The following is a 21088-nucleotide window of genomic DNA, read 5'->3' as shown; positions in this document are numbered from 1 at the left end:
CCTACTGCCTGGAAATTCAGGATTCTGGTTTCATGGTCCCCCCCCCCCCACCACCACTGCTGACTTATTTTGGGAGGCTTGAAGATCAAATGAAATACGGGTCATAGTGCTTAACCATCCTAGCCTTCTGGAGCGGGTTAGACTGGCATGGCACGTCAGAGTACGGCTTCAGGCAGTTTCCTGGCTTATTATGGGTAGGCGGCTCCCTGTCCCTGTGGATTTGTGTCGGAGGGATGTTGGCGTGTGTTATACCGTAAAAACGTTCAGCTCGACCTTTCGCTGCAGTGCTGTATTTCAGTGCTGGTCAGAGTTGTTTTTCAAATTCTCCTGTGTCTTCTGTCACCAAAGAATTTGTTTACTTTGTTTAGGCAACACATCAGCATTACAAATAAAAACTTTGACCTTTGGGGGGGGCCTGTGCTAGAAGTCGACAGTGTGTACTTAGGCAGGAGGGGGTGTGTCTGCTTCCCACTGACGCTCCATGCCTGGTTTTCTCTCCCTCCCTCAGAGCTGGAACTACTTGTGTCACTAGTTTTTTTGCTCCGCCCCTTCCTCCCCCTTCCCTTTTCCACTCTTTCAGTTTTCCCTCACTGTAGTGTGATCTTGATAATAAGTTTATAACATAAAGGCCTGTGGTGAGGAGGGGACGGGCAGGTGTGTAAGGAAGTTTGTGTGTGTGTAAGTCGTATGGGTCTTGTGCTGGAGAGGAATTCCAGGATTATTTTTAATCTTGGACCATAGAGGCAGTGAGAATGGGGCTTTACAAGGGGGCAGCCTGTGGCTCAGTGGGCTAAGCCTCTGTGCCTGTGATCGGAAGGTCGTCAGTTCAAGTCTGGGCTCAGCACTTTTGTGGATGCTTGAGCAAGGCCCTTAACAGGGCCCAGAGAGCTGGGGGTTATGAGTTGCTGCCCTTCACTGCCAAATTTGCTCTCACCTATGGGGTGCAAGATAGGTTTAGGGGAAATTGAAGTATCTTCATCATGATCATGATCATCATGAGCAGCCCTGTGTGAGAGGTGAGGGACCAGTTGGCCCATTCTAGGTGTGTTAGGTGTTACGGGTTTGCTTGCTGAACATTCCAGGGCACGTCGGTCAAGCTGTAAATCCTCGTACAACCTCTTATCATGGTTTGGGGAGTATAATAGCGCCAACAGACATCAGCGAGGTTGCTTGCATTGTTGTTATTGTTGGATGATGATGACTCTGATGAAGATGAGTGTTTGCTGGGGTCTTTTTTTCGTGTCAACTTCACTGCCCTAATGGTGCTGGTACCAGATGATGGATAGTGCAGTGAAATGTGGAAATGATATAGGATTTGATTTCCCAGCCTTCCCTGGTTCTTGGTGACTCATTAAGGGGGGAGGAGGGATAAAACCCATCTAAAGCCATGCTCACTCAAGCACGGCATGCCTTGTTCACCGTGTCATTTCCCCCTCCTGGTATCTTAGTGCTTTTTCAAACTTTCTGTCACTAATTATCCTGTCACCTGGATTAAGCGTTTTTTTTTCCTGCCTTCTTCGGGGGAGTGGGGACACGTTAAATCCATTTAGCGATGCCTCCTCAGAAAGCAGGAACACTCCGCAGTGACAGATAAGCATGATATGTATGTATAATTCAGCGTGCACTCTTAAAGACGATGCAATGGCTTCTGGGAGTCTGAGAAAGGAGGCCGGGGCTGACTTGGTGTGTTTGCCCTCCCCTCCTGAACACACGGCTGCCCTTTTCCTACCCATTACATTATTTTTCATTAGCAGATGCTTTATTTCTGAATCAACATGTATTTCAAGGGTCGGATAACCTCCCGATCGCTCCAGGGACTAAGGGGCACAAGGATTTGAACCTACAAGCCACTGAGCCCCTCCCTACTATGTTAGGAGGTTCCTCTGTTGTGTCCTAGTCAGTGTTATAATTGTTCTAACTTTGGGCCTCTCCTTAAATTCTCCATAATGTCCTCATGATAACTGGTGACTTTTTCCCACACACTGCTGCGTTGGGCCCCAACTTCTGGATTCCCTGATGGTGGCCAGCCTCGGCCAACTGGGCTTAGGCCTGACCTGGGGGCTTACGTGATCCTGCCCTACTTTCTCCTTGATATAGGTCATTGATTAGAGCATGGCCATGGGATCCGTCTCGCCCGGAAACCCAACTCGATATCCGATGCCTTCCGACTTCAAGCGAGAGGTATTGTTTGGCCGAGTTAATTGTCGGGTCACTCCATTTCCCGCGTGAATACCCTGAAAAATGAAAACCTTGCTGTGAAGTTTCCTGCATTTTTTTGCCTGTAAAGAGCAATTAAGGGTTTTAAGATTTAAGTTGAACACGAGAGGTGGTTTTAGGGACAGGATGGAGCTCAGAGGGAATTGCAGGCATCCTGGGTGTCTTCTGAACAGAATCGATCCTCAGGTTCAGACTAGTATGTGGAGTCCTTGCTGTGTTTGGCCGACGCGGTTTGAGGTGCTCTGGGTTCAGAGAGGCTGTGGCAGATCGCAGGGAGAACCATACGACTGTCTGTCGTGTCTGAAGGGCACATGAACCCCACACTGAATCGGCGGGGTACAGCTCGTCAGCCTGGCTTGGCTTGGCTCAGCCTTTCCAGCTGTCCAGTGCTGTCGAGCCATATCAGGAGTGAGGTGAGACTCCAGAGTTTTAAGGGAACAGGAGCCCCCACCCCCCCAGATCATAAGGAACAGGATAGCTCATTAGGTCGGAGGTGTGATGTCGCGTGCCTCCTGATCACACTCCTTTTAGCTGTGGTGATAATTACCCACCTGGCTGATGGGACTTTAGCACATACTGCCCCCCCGGGTGTGTACGGCGTTCAGGCTAAAGTTTTGTCCCATCTGTGTGGTCCACAGTGAAGCAGAATCGGAGAAGGTTTGATTTTGCAGGGGTAGTGAGAAATGGAAGCTTTGTTGGCTTGGTGGGTGAAATCCTTGTGCCCCCCCCCCACCCCTTCTAAGCCTGAATGTGAAGGCCAATTGGTTGAGGCCCTGAGGTCTCCCTGCCGCGAGCCAAGCCGCCTGTAAATGGCTATTCATGCAGCACCGCCATCCATTCGGTAACAGGAAACCGACTCCTACCTGCTTCTTTATCCTGCTGGTAACTGAAGGACCGCAGACACCATTCTCACATCTCCCATTAACCAGCGGGCGGCATGCTCTCGATCAGACCCTCGGCCCCCAAGCTTTTGTGCGTGTCTAACACCACATACCCTTCCTACACACGTACTGTAATGCCGTCATTCACAAAAAGGCCCCGGTTAAGTAGATGAACCATCATCCACATCACTTGTCGCCGACCATGAATCTGGATTAAGTGGAACGTGTTACTGCTGTTTATGCATTATAATTCAGTTTTGTTCATGATCTAACAGATATACCTTATGAGTTCAGGCAATTAAACTTGCCTGGTGTTCTCCTATGTTCCCCCCACCCTTCCCCCAGTTCCGTAGCAGTGCTCTGTCCCCTAAGAGCCGAGCCGTTGAGGTGTGATGAACATGCCCCTCCTCCTCATCATGGATGCCTCCAGCAGGTGCCATTAGCGCCCAGCCGACTCCGAGCCTGTTGACCCATACCACTGAGCTGTCGCTGTACCTGGGGCCTTGTAAACGTTATGCTGGCCTTGTGCCAGCTGGCGCAGTATTCAGGACTGTCGTCGGCAAAAGAGCTGGGTGTTGCATGTTGGGTAACGTCCCTCCGCGCTTGACACGGGTGGGCCTTGGCCCCCGGAACCCCAGCTGACAGATGGAGTTCTCCACCGGAGCACTATGGTCCACAGAGGATGTAACTCGTGCTGGACGATGGAGACCCTCTGGGTTTTCAGAGGTGCAGTGTGGGCGTAGCTCTGCCAAAATACGCCCCAACAGCGGCCTCCTTCCTGATTTTAGTTTTCTGAGAGTCATCTGTTGGGAATTTCCGTTTTTATAGTGTTACTGAATGACTACGGGTCTCGAACTTACATGAGCATCCCGTGCTGACCCGACTGAACCTGATCAGAAAACGGGACACCTTCGCCACTGGGTCTTTCGCTGCCTGATGCAGTGATCAGATTATCCAAAAAAACCCTGTAACTTTGTTATCCTTGTCACTTCTGAATTGTCCGCAGCCAGCTCGTCGTCTGCTTTAAGAGCCGGGTTCTGTTACTATGGTAACGAGCAGCCCAGTACTCGCCGCGGGCTGCTCCATGTGTCCCATTGGCCGCTTTTAATGTGCAGCACCCGCGTCGGAGGGATCAGGATGGGTAGGAAGTGTGGGGGTGTGCTCCGAACCGGGTTGGGAAAACAGAGGGAGACTGGCTGGGGGAGGAGAGTGGAGGGGCCTTGGACTGCTGGGTTTACCGCGGTGATCGTTTGAGGTAAACTGTGGCTTTGGGTACAGCCCAGTGCTGTGGGGAGACATTGGAACAACCATAACACAGAAAGCAAAAGTCTGGTCTGGGCTGGTTCAGGCTCTGTGGATGCTGGCTCAGGATGTACCCAGAATGCCTAGCAGCAAGCAAATGCCACCCAATAAAGTGAGAACTTGTGAGATTGTGGGGGAAGAGTTGAGCTTTTGGAGGTCTGTCAGGTGTGATGAGTTTTGAGCACCTGTGAGCTGAGATGTTGCGTGTCAGATTGGCATTGCTGGATCTTTTGTGGCTGTGCCGGGGTGAACTCGCCCGGCGGTGCTGTGCCGGGGTGAACTCGCCCGGCGGTGCTGTGCCGGGGTGAACTCGCCCGGCGGTGCTGTGCCGGGGTGAACTTGCCCGGCGCGGCGCTGTGCCGGGGTGAACGCGCCCGGCGCGGCGCTGTGCCGGGGTGAACGCGCCCGGCGCGGCGCTGTGCCGGGGTGAACGCGCCCGCTTCCATGCACTCATTCTAGTCACCTCTGTCTGGTTCCTCTCTGTGCGTTCTCTCTTCCCCTTGTCTTGTGGCCTGGATGCCAAACCATAAACCTGGTGTCCTGCTTTCTCCCCTTGTTGAGCCCACGTTGGTTCTGTAACCGGTAGCTAGTCATGCTTGCGTGCTATTGCTAGAATGTGGTGCATCTTTGACAAATTATGGTTAAAAAATAGTTTGTGGATTTAGCTGCCCTTCTGATTACTCCTGTGGAGTGTCATGCCCAGTCTGAAGCTTGCAAGGGCGTCCTGTGAAAGGTTGCTCTCAAGGTACCGTATGGAGAAGTAGCGGGTCCCCCAGCTTCGCCTGGGGCTGGTCAGCTGGCCAGTTGTGGACTAATGGCTGCCTCGTGTTTCCTTTCCTGCTGGCGTAAGGTCCCAAAGTCGAGCCAAGGTGGCGGCAGATGATGAGGACTGCCTGGACTGCCTGGAGTCCAGTGAGGCTGAGAGCGCTCAGGAGGCCGGTGAGTCTTGGTCACCCTCATCTTCCTCATTCCCTCCCCCCTCAACCATAGGGCTATAAAGCAGGACCTCCAAAGATCTGCTCGTCTTCTGAGGTGATGTACTACGAAGCCGTGTAACCACCCACCCCCCCCCCCCCGTGTTTCTTGGTATGAGTCTAAAATCTATGCAGAGCTGCCAGATGACTAATGCCCCCCATTCCACTCGCACAGGGCACTTGACTTTTTCTGTTGCCACCTCCCGCCCCCATCAGCTGTGCCAGCAACAGCAAGCAGCCGGGAACACAAACCAAACTGATGGGTTACGGCACGCACTGGCAGCCAGAGCGGTGCCGATGTCACAGAGATCTCCTGGGGTGTCTTTAGGTCACATCCTCCCATGTTCAGCACCTGCAAAAAAAATTGTATTTTTCCTCTTTCCTTCTCTTCACTGCCCTCTCTTGCCCCCTGCCTAAGAATTATATGAATGGTTATTTATTGACCCCCCCAGGACTTACCTCCCCTCACTGCCTCCCTGACTCCCCCAGTGCTTCCTTCCCCTCACTGGCCCTGTCTGACTCTCCCACTCTCCTAGTACTTCCCTTCCCTCAGTGACATGGTTTGTGTCTGTATTTGGTTTGCTGGGGGGAGGAGGGGACAGCAGGAGCACTCTTCTGTGACTCTCTGTGCAGTGACCCGCCGCTGTCACTGGTGTGCTTTGGCATGTCCTCTCCTCCCGGTTGGCCCCGAGAAGGACGCCTCGGACGGCCGGAAATAGCAGCATCTCAGGGCAGATCCCCCCAGCCGGGGCGGGGTCACTTCCTGGAATCAACCTGTGACCTCGGTCCCCTTTAGCCTGGGATCGGGGAGATGCTGAAAAAGGAGACGCCGCGATGGCGCCGTATAGGAACATCAAAGTTTGCCCCCCCCCCCCACTTCAGGAGACTAATGAGCCCCCGCAGGCATCGCTGGGTCAGCGGTGTCCCTTTGTAGTCAAGCGGAGAATAGTCGAGTGTGTGGGGGCCATGGGGGGGGTACGGATAACTGCCTTATCTTTGGGAGCCGGTGCTGGAGCTGCTGTTGTCCTGGGAGGTCATTTGTTGCTGAATCTGTGCTGTGATGGTCTGAGCCCATTTCTTCTGAGTGTTAGTTCAGTGTTTCGCTCTGAGTGCTGACGGCAGTCTTGAACGGGAGCCCCTGTGTTTTCAGAGTTAACCGCTGTGGTTTGACCTTTTGACCTCTTGTCGCTCGTTCCTGTTTCTTTGTGCCGCCCTCCCTTCTCACGGCTCGGGGGGGAACCACAGCAGTGTTTGAACCATACTCAACTGAGCGCTGCGAGGGCGGAAAGGACTACCTAAAGGTCACGTCACTTCCTCTGTGCCGGGTCTGCACTCAACACTCTGCTCGTTCCCCCACCCCCCCTGATCCCTCTTATGCCCCCACCAGCCTTAAAAAAATAAATAAATAAATCCATACTCACCTCTGCACCTGGTGCTTGTTGTTTTACATCCTTGTAAGATACTGTTTCTTTGCTTTACTCTCCAGTGCCAGTCCAAAGTGCTTAGTGCTGAGACGGGTTCACGTATCGAAATGAGGGGTGTTAGGAGCCAGCCAGTGATGCTTTGCAGTAGGCCAGCTGCAGAGGGCTGCAAAGCAGTTTCTGCTCCTCTTCTCCCTCACTGCATTCTGTCTTCCTTCTCCCGTCTCCATCCCCTTTTCGCCCTCCTTACTCCACTGATGGTGATGTGGTGTGTGCTAAGCTAAAGCGGTTTCTCCGTTCACTGTGTGTTTCCTAGGAATCAAGCGGATTCGCCGTTTCCACCGTCATGCATTTCTCACGCTTCCTCTTGTGTCCGTCCTCGACAGAGTCCCAGGAAGCACGGCTGGACACAGAGGATGGTCTGGACTGCGACAGGCCCACCTCTCCCCTCTTCTTGCGCTCTGTGTCACTGGACTCTGCCGGATCCCTTGCCTTCGCCGGCGAAGACACCAGGATCAGGTCAGCGTCTGCCCCCAGGGGGAGGGGAAGATAATTGAGCTGGGGATGCTGGGTAACGGAAGGGGGCATGATAAATGAAGCTGGTGGTAGGCTGGCGGCTCGCAGGCCAGAGGCCTGCTGCTGTAATTGGAGTGGAGGTGCGGTCGGAGGGGGCAGCGCGTGGAGTAAAACCTTCCATAGGCACGGCAGCCAATTAGCTCAGGCTGCAACCACGCTGATGTGCCGATAGCGTAGACAACAGGTGTCGGAAACCAAGAGGGAGGGTCCCCAGCCACTTCCCCTTGGGGGGGGCTCCCCACCCTCTCTCGCCTGAGAGGCACGGGTCCGTGTGACATTTTGTAACCTGCAAGGAGATGAATATTAAGAAGCTGCACATCCCACGCCAGCAGCCGCTGTATCTTTCCGGATGCTTCTGGCACATAGGAGGCTGGGTGGGTTTGGTACCGCCTCCGTGCTGAGGGCTCTGACCTTTTTCCTGGTGCCCCCCCACCCTGGGATGGGCTCGTATACCGTTAATAAAATGGAGCGCCGCCCTCTCCCCTCCGCCGCCCCTGGTTGCCACTTTCGAAAAGGTTACAATCAGTCACTGTGATTGACGGCACTGCCAAGCAGACCCTCTGGGGAGCCTATTAACACCCCCCAGCCCCAAAATGCGAGGTGTTTACTATTCCATTATAGGTCCAGTTCCATTTCACCTCTTCCCACCCCCCCACACTCTCCCGTTACACCGCTACACTAAGCTGCTCGTCGGAGCGCGAGAGCAGAGTTTCCGTTTAACTGGAGGAGCTAACAGGGAGGTGCTGGACAGTGGACTCGCACCCGGGACAGTGGACTCGCACCCGGGACAGTGGACTCGCACCCGGGACAGTGGACTCGCACCCGTGTTGCGTCTGTTTGAATATGTAGGGAGGAGGGGCATTTGTTTAGGCTGTGCTGCTGTCCGCCACCATTCTAACCCCCCCCCCCTCAAGACTGCAGTTGCTGATTAGTTTAAGACACTCCCTGGTGGCTAGTTGGGGGGGGCGGGGTCGGTGTGGCGAGTGACAGGTCGCCTGTGAGGCAGCCGGCAGCTCACACGTCTTATTGATTTCGCTGGCAGGGTAAATGAGCTGCATGAATGATTTTTGGGATGGGGAGGCTGTAGCCATTTGTCGAGTTCCCTGCACGGCCCAGTAGGTGATGCTGATAAGCGGTGGACAGACTCCGCTGCGTAGCTGGAGCTGGATTGATCTTGCTGGTCCAGCCTCAGCCTGGGAGCAAGCGTGTGCTGGTTCCAGGTTCGAGCTCCTGAAATGGAGGCCCTCTGGTTCTACAGGGCTGACATGGATCTGAACTGCAGATGTGTGTCCCAGCAGAAAATCCTGCCCTTCTCTACCTTTAAATGTATAACCGCTGTAGGCCTATCAGCTGAGGGTTCCCCCGGCTTCATGCTGCTGTGTCGCCTCCTGCAGGATGAAGGTGTGTGCTTTCTGCTACTGCGGCGAGCGCAGCCTTCTGGGCCAGGGCGAGCTGAAGTTCTTCGGACCGACACCGGGCTACGTGCCGCTGCACATCCGCAACCGGCGCCGCAGCTCGGAAAATGAGGACGACGACGACTGTGGGAGCAACAACGAGAGCCCCAAGCGGGACCGGGACCGGCCCATGCGGCACAGCCCCAAAAAGTAAGAGTCCCCCCCCCTCAGCCTCCTCAGGGGTTTCCAAACCATGTGACCGTCAGCCGCGGGGCAATGCCGCACCCCAATTGCCGCTTTAGGGGTTTAATGAGCCGGGGCTGCTCCAGGCTGTCTTATCTAGGTCACCCATTGCCCCTCCCCCCCAGACCAAAACAGAGCGGGTCAGGCAGAACAAAAAGCCCCTCCCCCCCATTGAAGGAGAAATGAGTGACCAGCCAGGTTTGATCAGCCATTAGTCAGTCCTTTGTCATGTTGGGATTGAGGGGGTTTGCAGGGGGTTTTTGAAGTGGATGGTCATTGTGGAGGTAATGGAGATGTGGTGGCATAGCTGATGGTTTTGATCCCCCCCCCCTTGTGTGACAGTCCCACCCCCCCCCCTGCCAAGTGCCGGAAAATCACATGAAGCGGTAGTGCCAGTGACCCCTGGCAAAACTATCCAGTTTCTGGGAGGGTGGGAGACAAACTCTTAGTAGTGACAAAGCCAGACCCATCCAATTAAACTCGTTTTGTAAGCACTCAATTAAACCCCAGTCATCAGATTCTTGAGTTGTTGTCTGAGAAACAAGCAACAATCATTTCCCTTGTGCGGCAAGTTAGTACTGGAATTTTTTTACATATCCGCAACTTTCTGCAAGCGAAATGTACTGTCTAAAAATCCCTGTGCTCTATAAAAATGCCTTTGGCCGTTATGTGATGCTTGGTGCAAGGGCAAGGCTGGCCTCACCACCACCTGTCAGAAGGGAGCACCCGACCTGTATGCTGTCGGCTGGATTCTGGGCTGGGGTCGGCGTCTGTGGGACGGTGTGTTAGGCGGGGAGGCTGCCATTGGCTGTGGCTCAGGGCTGCCATCGTCACGTCAGCAGCCCGTACTTGATGGCACGTCGTAGGACTCCATGTATTTCTGCGTATATGAAGGGAGATGAGGATGTTTCTTACATTGTTGGCAATTAAGCCAAATTAGCGTCTGCCTCGTTGTGCGTTGTTAGAGCACGCTTTGACCTAAATAAGTGTGTAAATGCTAATGAACTGAGCTCCAGGATTCAATTTGGGTCAATTAGTTATCTGCCAGAATGACTTGCTGATTAGTCATTTGATTAAGAGAGATCCATAAAAAGGCGTTCCACGCTCCTGTGCAGGCAAGGTTTCGGCCCTCGTCCATCGGAAAGGTTACACGTGACCTCTGGTGTCTCAGGCTCATCAGAAAGTGCTTGCCGGGCCCACTGGACGGGTGCCTAATTTGTTTTGGCTCTTTGCAGCCAATCGGGTACCTCCGGGGGGTTATGATGTAATGGCTGGCAGGCATCCAAGCAGCAGGGCATTGTGTCAGTGGGCGCGTGCGATTGGCTGCCGATGCTGGAGCTGGGCCAGTAACACACAGGCTGAAGAATGAAGTGGGAGGAGGAAACGTCAACAAGAGAAGGCCTTTTAAACACTGTTTAAGGCGGAGCTTTGTTTTTTTTTTTTTAAAGAGGCCCGGATGTGAGCTGGGCTGGTCTTCACGTTGGGCATCCATGGTTAAATTCTTGTTCAATTCCCAGGATGCTTCTTGTTGACTTCCCGCTTTTCAAGAGTATGGGGGGGGGGGGGGGGTGGGTCTGCTCTGCTGTGGTTAATAATCAGGAGTAGTATCTGAGATGTCTTTATTGTTTGGAGGTTGGCTTAACGTTTGAGCTCTGAGAGCTGCACAGTATGTGAGCTGGCAGCATAAAGTCAAAGTGCTTAAATGACTCAAACCCCACCCCCGCTCGTGGTGGTTTGCTCGCCTGAAGTCACCATGGGGTCGTGAGCAAAGGGTCCTTATAGTGCCAGAGACATTGATGTTTGACCCTCTTTCCTTTCGGGACAGCAGCAAGGGCTGAGTGCCGCATCAGGAAGATAATGGTGCCGGTTAGGGTGGGGCTCATTGCATGGGCTGGAGCTGCTCAAACATCTGTATCAGTCTGCAGCTGCTGGTGAAGAATAATGACCCCTAATTGAGATCTGGGTCAGCCCCGATTGTGGCAGGGGAGGCCTCATTTCCTGTTTCTGCCATGGGGAGGTGGGCTGCTGGGCCGCCTTCCAGACTGGTTAGCGTAATCCTCGGGGAATGGGGGTGGAATCGGCGCTGTGTGACAGATTTGCAGAGCCCCCCCAAGGTCCCCAAGAGGGCTGTCCTGCTAGGGACCTGCAGGCCAGTGACCCCCCCCCCCCCCATGGCCTCAGCTCATCTCAGCCATGCCTCTGCATGGTCTTCACGCTGCCTGTGAGTGACCCCCCCTGATTTTTAGAGCTGGTCATGATGGTCTGAGCCTGGGCCCGCAGTTAAAGGCGATTCATTGTAGATCCAATTTAGGGAGGTCTCCACCATCCTGTGTTTTTTGTTTTATTTTTTATTTTCCTTTATTTATGTATTTATTTATTAATTGTTTCATCCCCCCAGAAAATTTTACATTCCTTTTGTGCTTTGTGCCTGTATTTCACCTTCTGAAGGAGCAGATCCTAGAATTGGCCCTGTCTGCAGTTAGTCGCCTCAGTGGCCATCCAAGGGGCCTTTCGCTGTACAGATGCCCCTGTCCCGTTCTCTCGAGCAGCATTTCGGACCTGCATTTCGGGCTGCCCCGTTGGCTCGCCCGTGTCCTTTACAGAGCTCTTCCGCCATGCTAAAAGAGCCCCCCCAACAGGGTCCTGAAAAGGACGGAAGTGGCTGAGAGCCTTTTTTTTCTGGGGACGTATTCAGATGTGCCCCTGACACTGAGGTAGTGTGCGGGCCCTTTCAGGCCTAATGAGGCCCGCCCCCCCTGGCCAGGCTGCTTGCACCGCCGCCTTTTTACATGCAAATGCGCATTTTCCGCTCCCCCTCCCCTGCCACAGCCGCTGGACCCGTAATTCTGGGGGCTCCTCTTATCCGGCGGGGCTGGCAAAACCCGAACAGTTCGTCCTTGTGCTGCAGCCAAAAAGCGATAACCCCCCCCCCCCCCCCATCTTCACCCCTCCCCCACAAGGGCCAGTTCTCCAGACAACGTGCCGTACTCTTCAGCTGCCTCGGGGGGCGACTGCTTCGGGGAGGAACCTGCCCACCAGCCTTGGGACGAGCTGGGCCATATCGGCCTCCCCCACGACATCGACGTCCAGTCCCTGTTTGACCCCACCGGTAGGTTGTTAGGTCTGCTCTCCTGTCCGACTGCACCTCCAAATGGGGACATCATCGGGGGGGATGTTCTGCATGCCGAAGAAGATTTTAGAATCATAACCATATTGTGCCCTCCTCTCCTACCAGGGCAGTGCTGTGCTCACCAGCGTTGTGCAGTCTGGTCGCGGGGTGTATGCCGGGGCGAGGGCCAGTCGCTGCTCAATGTGGACAAAGCCATCGACTCAGGGAGCACAGAGGTGAGCCCATCATCTTCCCCTCCCCCTCAAGTAGAACTTGGTATCTTTCATCCTATGCTTTGTGCCTCTGTGGCCTTATGGACAACAGGACCTGAGTGTGGTGGCAGGGGGAGACAGAAAGATGTCTATGTTTGTGTATATTTTAATTTGTTTGAACACTAGACAGAATGAATCGCAAAGCAAACACCTCCTAAGTCTTCGACTGTCTGGTGTTGAAACAGGATATTTCTTTATTTTATTAAAAAAAATAATTAAATCTCTGCTAGGTGCTATTCGTCCTATTTTAAAATAGCAAACGGACAGATATGGGGTCCAGCATAAAAATAAGAAACAGCCCCAGTCCGTCTGCAGCTTGATATGCTGTGGGCTCACTTCTGGTCGGCCTTGACTGTCCCATGACGGTGTAGAGCTGTGCAAATGATAGATGGAGATCCCATTCCCGTGGTAGTAGGGTAGTTTTAATTAGGAGTTTGATAGTCTAAAGCTACCCAAGCATCTCTGTGGTGTAATTGTACAAATTAAAATAGTAAAAATCAGTATTATGGGAGCCACTCTTGGGGGAGAGGCTCACTTACAATTGGAGTGGGGCTATTTTAGTAGTATTGTGGTTTGGGTAGCAGTAGGGGAGGTAATTAACCACACAGAACGTTCCAGATTGTCTGGGGATGTCATGATGTAGGGCAGGGCATTATCCGTCCTTATGTAATATTGCACTACGTGACGACTGGGCGTGCCGAGGTGATCTCGGACTTAATTCCTGTTTGCTCAATGTTTAGGAGAGACCAGTGTAAACTTTCATTACGTGCCCATTGTCTTAGCGCAAAGCCCTGGGATATTGTGATGTTAAGCTGATATCCTAGTACTTGGGTCGTTTCCTGGTTACTCAATTATCCTGACCGTCTGTTGGTAGGGTTATGGTACATCGATAGTGCGTCACTGTAACTGATCTGCCCTGGAGACTCTGGGAGAATGGGGGCTCTGTGGTGGGGTAGGCAGATCTGCTTTTCTCTGCACACCTTCTGGGTGGTATCATCTCGTATCTCCCAGAGGAGGTCCGGCTCTTTGCTGTAGGCTGCAGCTTCTGTTGCGACATTGACGTGCACTGATCGGCCTGGATTCGCAGGATTGTCTGGGGGCTATGAGTATGTCAGAGTGGCGGTGAGCAGCCCCGCGGTGATGTGTCTCTACCCACACACCTGAGTTTCACCTGGGGGGGGGTTCGGGCAGGCCTGGTGCAAAACAAGCTTGATTAGCGTTGGGAGTTAAATGTCTGGGTGTCCCTTTCTGGGTCGTCTGGATCGGGCCTGCCTGAACCACAGGACCTTGGGTCTTCATCTGCTGTCTGGTTCCAGTGACTGGGCTGGTTCCATGTGTTCCCCGTCCTCCTGTCCAGATCCATACAGCTCAGCTTTAGTGCTACATGCTGGAGGATGTTTTCTACATTAGAATTTCCACTGGGGAGATGTTTTCCTTAGATGCCCCCCCCTGTCCCTCCATGTCAGTCCATGAGGAAGAGCCAAACTGGGATCTGGCACTGGGAGCCAAGCTTCTGGTTCTGCTGGGTCTGGACTTCAATTTGAAGTGATTCTCGGGGTTAAATATACCTCTGGGGTTATTTTCACTGGCCCCCTTAGACTGCTTGAGTCGCGTCACTTCATGTCTGACCCTTGGCTCACTGCCCTAACAGTCTGTCTTTCCATCTCACCCCCCATCCCCCAGTCCTGTGCATACTGCAAGCGCCTTGGAGCATCCATCCCATGCAGCGAGGGGGGCTGTCCCCGCTCGTACCACTACCCCTGTGCCGCTGCTGCCGGAACCTTCCAGGACATCAGAACTTACACCCTGCTTTGCCCCGAGCACCTCGAGCTAGTCGTCGAGAGATGTGAGAGTGCCGACTATGAGGGGGTCGGGTAATGTTCTAGGCTGCAGGCGGTCTGCCATTTTAAGGTGGTTTGGTGGGGGGGGGGTGGGTGGCACAGCTGTTTGAGATCCATCAGCAAAGGAAAACAGAAAATGGCTCTTAATCGTGGGATTAATTTAATCTCTCATCTGTCAGACCGCCCTTAGCTGAGGCCCTAATCGATATGCTCCCATGAGATCAGTGATGAATGTAGCATGTGACATCTCCCCCCCCCCCCCCCACAGCCAAGGAGGAGGCGAGATGTGTGGTGTGCGACAGCTCCGGCGACCTCCGCGACCAGCTATTCTGCACCACCTGCGGGCAGCACTACCACGGCATGTGCCTGGATGTGTCGGTGACACCATTGAAGCGGGCGGGCTGGCAGTGCCCCGAGTGCAAGGTCTGCCAGACGTGCAAGTGAGTTACCGGGGACGGGGCCTATAGAGTGGGAGGGTGGGCTGGCAGGTCTGCAGGATAAGTGAGTTAAGTGGGGGGGGGGGGGGGGCAGGTAGTGTCTGTACTGTCATAAGGTATGTTGGGATGTTGTTGTTGGGGGGGGGGAAGAATTTAGCTGTGCTTAGGTTTGTGGTGGGGGGGGGGATATTTCAATGTAGAAAGCCTGGTAAGCCTTAAATCCCCCTTTTCATGAGAGCTGCTCCTGGATGCCGAAGGGGGGGGGGGGAGGGGGGGGTCACTGTGTCGTTTTATTTGCTGCTTCACCATGTGCTTCTCTGTAGAAACCCTGGGGATGACAACAAGATGCTGGTGTGTGACGTGTGTGACAAAGGCTACCACACCTTCTGCCTGCAGCCCATCATGGACTCCATCCCCACCAATGGGTGGCGCTGTAAGGTATGCTGCTTTTGCGCATAGGGGAGGGGGAGGGCCCGTTGGTTACCAGGAGCCCTCGGATGCCTTGTCTCGGGTACTGGCTCGCAGGGTCGAGCTTGAGCCATTGGGGGGAGGCAAACTGTTGAGGGTTCATGTTATCTTCATTGTTGTTCCCCCTGTAGTCTCTCAGGGAACATTCTGATGTTTTGAAGGCCCGTCGGAAGGCACAGGCAGAGAGGGAACCAACCTAGATCTACCCCCCTCCACCCTTGCATGTGTGCTTGAGTCTCTTGACCCCACCCAAATAAACGGAGCTCCCATGTTGGCTTTTTCCTGGCTTGTCTCCCAAAATGCTCAAGCCCCCAGCTGAGAGGGTGAATCACTGGCTGCATTTCCTGCCATTTTATTGGGCGTAATCACCGGCCCCGTTACATCCTGACGTTGTCAGTGAGCGAGCTGTCCTCATCCGGCTTGTCGGGAATGGTGTGCACTGACGCTGAGGAGATGTGATTCAGGTGGCCCCCTCAACGCTGGGTCAGCTTTGCAGAGTGGGGAGGGTAGCTGCTCGGAGCATGAGGTCTCCCTTTTCCCGGACCTGATTAGTAGCCAGCCTCTGCCTCGCCTGTGATTAATCCTCACTGAGTCACGGCTGAATCGGGGCCACGGGGTGGGCGGCGGGTCTCGGTGACCTCCCCCGTGGAGCTTTAGCAGGCCCAGGTGTGCCTGACTTTGCTCCTGGCCAAATCCTCTGGGGGCAGGTCACGCGGCTCCTTTACCCGCCGGGACTCTGATTACGGTGCGCCGCCGTGTCTAGAGGCCGTTCTTGCTGCTGTACCTTTTGTGCGCGTCTGACTATTTGCTTGCCGGTGACGCTGCATTCCCATGTCCAGAATTGTAGGGTCTGCACACAGTGTGGCACCCGGACCAGTGAGCCCTGCCACGGAGGGGCTCTGTTGTGCGACACCTGCTCCCAGCCACCGGAACCCGCAGCTGCTTGCCCCCTTTGCGGGAAGCCCCCCCGTGGTACTGACTGTCAGGCTGAGCAGCTGACCTGCCACACTTGCAACAGGTACGAAGCCTCACTCCTGAGCATATTTTCAGGTTTGATTCTACATAGTGCCTTTCCTGCATAGTGCCTTACGGTTGTCCTGAACATCGTCTTCAGCTTATCTTCCTGTCTGGTCACCTGTGCTTTGAGTACTAGCTGATCTCAAACACTGCTGATCCCTCACTCCCTGCTCACTCCCTGATCATAGTGTGACAGATTGTAGATCCAGTGAATTCTTTTATTGATGCTCCTCATCAGCTCTGTAGGAAATGGGTCTGATTGTGCGGGGCTTCGAATGAGATGGGGGCTACTTTGAATCTCCCTCGACTTCTGGTTTTGGAGGAAAATGAACGATTAGGTCCCTGCTTTTTATGCATATTGATTTCTCTGCCTCAAACACCTGAGCGGGCAGAGCAGGGGAAGCCCCCTTGATGCATGGGATGCATGCATGACATTTCGCTGCATTCGCAGCCCCTCCCCCCAAGATAACACGCACGTTATTTCGACCTTCCCTGCCTGCCCCCGCTCCCGCAGCACAGCCATGAATTCCCAGTCACCCCTGGCGATACGAGCAGGTCGGCGTGCACATGCCAGCTAATGACGCGTGGCATGTCCGCTGGCCACAAGCGCCTCAAGGGCCCAGACGTAATGGAAGCTGCTAGAAAACGGGGCGGGGCGCTTAATCATGAGCCAGGCGGCTTGTTTAGGTCATTTTCTATGTTGTCGTCCGACGCTCGCCCGCCAGCCGCATCAGCGCCTCCCGTCTCCCACCACAGGTGGCTGCATGTGGACTGTGAGAGGCAGGCAGGGGGCACCCATTGGGCCGTGGACGGCCCCCAGCGGGAGGGTTACATCTGCACACTCTGCAAGCGGCTAGATGTCAGTGAGGCCCGCCCCCCCGCGGATGTCACCACAACTCTAGCGGAACCAGCGTTAGGTGAGTGTAAAGACGAAGAAGTCACCCTCGATCTGGCCTGGGGCACTCTGATGACAGCTTGGTGGCTTTCTGAAGGGGGCTTTCTGTGTATGTGTTTGTATGTATGTATGTTTGTTTGTTTTATATATATGAGGGGGGTATACTCAGGCTGGCTGGGCCATGCTAATGGCTGAAATGGCCTTCTGGGATAGGGGGGCGGGACGTGATCCTCTCATTCACCAGGCGTGGGTGCTTTGCCAACCACAACCGTTTGCAGACCTTGTCTCTTCCTAGCCCGAACAGATAGGAGAGCAGTCACTGCCTGGTCCTAGTGGGGGTGCTGTGTGGCTCAGCAGGTTAGGGTGCTGTGCACTTGATCAAGGCCTTTGATCAAGTTGCTCCAGGTCCTGACTGACCCTGTTTGCTCAAAAATGTACTCCACTTTGGATAAATGCTAAGTTAAAAAAACATTAAAGTACTTCTAACTGGTTAGTTCCCTCACGGCCGTAGGAGTGAATTTCACCCATAAGGGCACCTCTCTGCACAATGCTGGTAATGGATGGTCTGGGTCCAGCAGGGCTGTTCTGGAGTCATTTGGGGGCCGCAGATTGTCTTTTTTTTTTTTTTTTCCATGTCCAGTTTTTGAAGTCCCAAATAAAGAGCTTTGGCTGATAACAGAATCCTGACACATCCAGTAACTGGTGGACTAATTATTTTGCAGAAGCAGTTGGCAAATTGGAATTGAAATCAAATTGGAATTGGAATTAAATCTTGTTCCTGCTCTGAGGCTGTAATTGCTGGCTGCCTCTCTGGGCCACGTGCTAGAAGCTCATCTGTGTCCGAGGGGGTGTTTTGCGTCCACCCCACTCACAGCTACTAAAATCCTTGAGAGGTTGATGGGATCGGGGGGGGTGCCCTCCACTACCTGTCCTTCCCAGTGTTTGAGAGTCAGGCCCGCCGCAGCGCCACCAAGAGGCCGCATGGCTCCATGACATATATGGTCTGCTGGAAACCCTGTACCGTGAGGTCATGAGGTCACAGCGCGTGTGTGGTTCTCGGTGTGGGTGAGGGTAACTGCAGGTGTCCGAGCTGCAATGAACGGGGCTGCAATTTTAATTTTTTATTGGGGGGGGCAATTCCACAAAAAAACCCCTGGCAATGGATGGGTAGGGCTGGCGGCTGGCCTGGCATAAGCCGCTAAATTTGGCCCTGGGTGGCACATTTACACCAAAAAGGCTGCTTTAATGTTTGTGTGGAGGCCCCTCATCTGGCCACCTCGACATCCTTAAGGAAGAGCAGTCACACTATGTATGATAAAGGCATCTCTGCCTGGATCTTTTTAATGTTTATGAGAATGCTGCAGCTGACTCACTATAATTAGAGGTTGACGCCTCCATGAATAGTTTTTATATTTTAAACTGGCAAAAATAGATTCCATATCAGTGTCTCTTGATTTGGCGAAAGAGGCATACCTCCAGTTACTTCACTAGCGACGCCCGCCTGTCGAATGCACCCCGGCATCCTAGAATATCTTGCCCGAGTCCTTGTGCCCGGTGTGGACCGGTCACGCGGTATGTGATCTGGATTGGTATTCACAGCGCCTTACAGACATGTGATCTCCTTTTAGTGCTGGATAGCGATCCGGTTTCTGTTGTGTTTTGGTTTCGTTTTCCAGTGTTCCAAATAGAATTCTGGTCAGCCCCAGCACCTCTTGCTGTGGCCTGACCCCCTGGGCCATAATAACTACAGCCTTATCTCATATTTGAGAAGATCAGACATCTGCTGACCGCCTGGGACCCTCGATTTTATCCTTTTAGCCTGACACCGCCCCTCATTTCCTGTGGCAGTGCAAGGTGCAGTGCCTTCGACTGTATGGGTCAGTCTGGTGACATTTACTCTAAAGATAACCACCCCTACACCACCTTAATGTTGTTTGTGAGCTCCCTCTTATGGCTGAAGCATCCTTAGAGATGCTAGCTTCATGCCTGTCAAGTTTGGACCAGATTTAGAGTCCTTGTAGGTTCACCAAAACTCACCCAGTTCGAATTTCAATCCAGGAAATTAAGACAAACCTGTACCTAAAAATAACGGCGCCCCCTATCTGTCAACCACAGAAGTCAGTGAGTAACTGTGCTACTGAGAGGAATCTTTAACGCATCATGCTTGCCTGAATGGGCTTCCTAGTGTGTCTTGCAATCTATTTATCCCTGCGGTAGTAGAGTCCATTGTTTGGGACAGGATGGACACTAGGGGTGCCATTCTAAATGATTAAGAGGGTCTCTTCTCCTTGGTCCTTTGGTCTTTGAGATTAGTAATGGTTTTGGCACCCAGTATACACCTGTAGACAAGCCAGACCTGGAAATCCTTCTTTAGTGTAGGTCAAGTAGATGGTGCTCTCCATTACTTTCTCCCTTTCTAGGTGTGTGTCTCCCAGAATGCACTGTTTTTATATCCTGCTGCCCTTCCTTGTGATTTAATTGCTCGTATATATAATTCTTTTGGCCTTGGTTAATACACAGATTCTGAACCCATTCTTTGGATAATAACACAGGTGAGATATTGCCAGTTGTTGCCTATGAAACGGGATAGTTCTACCTGTTGGTATTCCAGCATTCCCGTGGGATCGTTGGGAAGTCGTTAAACTATCTATGTACCCTTCAGCCCTTGATGAAGCAGTGGTGTCTATAAAATGATGTTTTATAGCGTGGCGTCCGAGGCATGCCTACTTCAGTGTTTCTCAGCCTAGTCCTCAGGGATCCCCAGGCCAGGTCACATTATTGCTCCCCACCCAGCTCCCAGCACACCTATACCAGGTATTCAGTATTCTTTATTGGCCGGCCAGCTGGGAGGGAGTAAAAATGTGGACTGGCCTGGGGGTCCCCGAGGACTCGGTTGAGTAATCTTTATGGTATTTGTGCACCCCCTTCTTAACAGACGACGGTTAAGTGACTTACTGCCGCACATTCAGCTTGCAGACAGACAAGATGCTTATCTGAGTGCAGCACTGCTTGGGGGTGGCCCCCGGGGGGAGACGTGCTCCTGTGCAGAGCGACCCTTTGAAATGGGACCTCAGGGGACTCTGACCGTTCTGGTACAGCTGTAGGTCCTCTGAGCAGGGAGGGGACCCCATGTGCCCCTCTGGCGGCTGACTGGGGTCAGGGGGGGGTTAGATTCAAGCCAAAACTTGATTTTCACCAGCTGTGTACATCCAGACTGCATAGTTAAGTAAAACCAGTTCCTGGAACAATAGGATCAGCGCCTCGTGGCCTGAATGTTTTCGGTTTGGATCCCACCCTCAATAAAGAAGCTCGACCTTCAACTGTGCAACCTTGAATCCAGTTTATTGAATAAAAATACCAGTCATGCAGCTGAATAGTAAATATGTATCCATGCGTGCATTGGCCTTAATGGTGAATATGTGGAGTGTGCGTTTCGGTCATCGTTGTGCGGTGTAAGCACTACTTCGGGTGCCGGGTCTAAATGACCCTCTGATCCTGCACTGCCAGGCCAAAACTCCGGGGGGGAGCAGTCTACTCCCGAAGCTTCTCGCGGCTGGCGGAGGGATGGTGGCTGTGCTGGTTGTCATGGCAATACCCCCCTATCGCATTCTGGAGATGGTGATGGGGCCCCCACGCGAGCCGAGCCGGATCTGAGTCATGAGGAAGAATTTTGCTGGACTAAATGAGGCTCCGTTGCTGCTGTCCTGAGGAATTCGCCACATCTCTATGTGCGTCTGGAGGAGCTATTTGCTTAGAAGTTTTTCCCCTCTTAACTCATAATGTAGCAAAGGTAGGATCTGGATTTTTTTATGAGTGTGTGGAGTTCTAGCTTGATTTTTGGGTGGATGGGGGCAGCAGCATGCCCTGGAGCATAGCCTAGCATCAAACGTCTTTTCTCTCCTTGAGCAGCTTCTGCTGTTTTAACAAGGACCGGCAAGCTGGCCACAGACTGGGGGGGGGGGGGGGGGCGAGGATCATTCATACCTGCAGGAAATTGCGCTTTAATTAGACTGAATTCATTAAATGGCCAATTATTGGATT

The 21088-nt window shown here is 53.2% G+C and overlaps 1 protein-coding gene across 1 annotated transcript in view; it reads left to right on the top strand.

Moving 5' to 3' along the window:
- kmt2ca (lysine (K)-specific methyltransferase 2Ca) overlaps positions 1–21088 on the top strand; it is a 69669-nt gene that overhangs the window by 12330 nt on the left and 36251 nt on the right. Inside the window, 10 exon segments of the mRNA XM_048969678.1 lie at positions 5251–5339; positions 7182–7314; positions 8766–8975; positions 11969–12117; positions 12244–12353; positions 14073–14235; positions 14499–14670; positions 14991–15105; positions 15975–16153; positions 16909–17069. Coding sequence (XP_048825635.1) covers positions 5251–5339; positions 7182–7314; positions 8766–8975; positions 11969–12117; positions 12244–12353; positions 14073–14235; positions 14499–14670; positions 14991–15105; positions 15975–16153; positions 16909–17069 — 1481 coding nt within the window.

This window comes from Brienomyrus brachyistius, chromosome 1, assembly GCF_023856365.1.
Source record: "Brienomyrus brachyistius isolate T26 chromosome 1, BBRACH_0.4, whole genome shotgun sequence".
Classification (NCBI taxonomy): domain Eukaryota; kingdom Metazoa; phylum Chordata; class Actinopteri; order Osteoglossiformes; family Mormyridae; genus Brienomyrus; species Brienomyrus brachyistius.
This window is presented reverse-complemented; position numbering and strand designations above follow the sequence as displayed.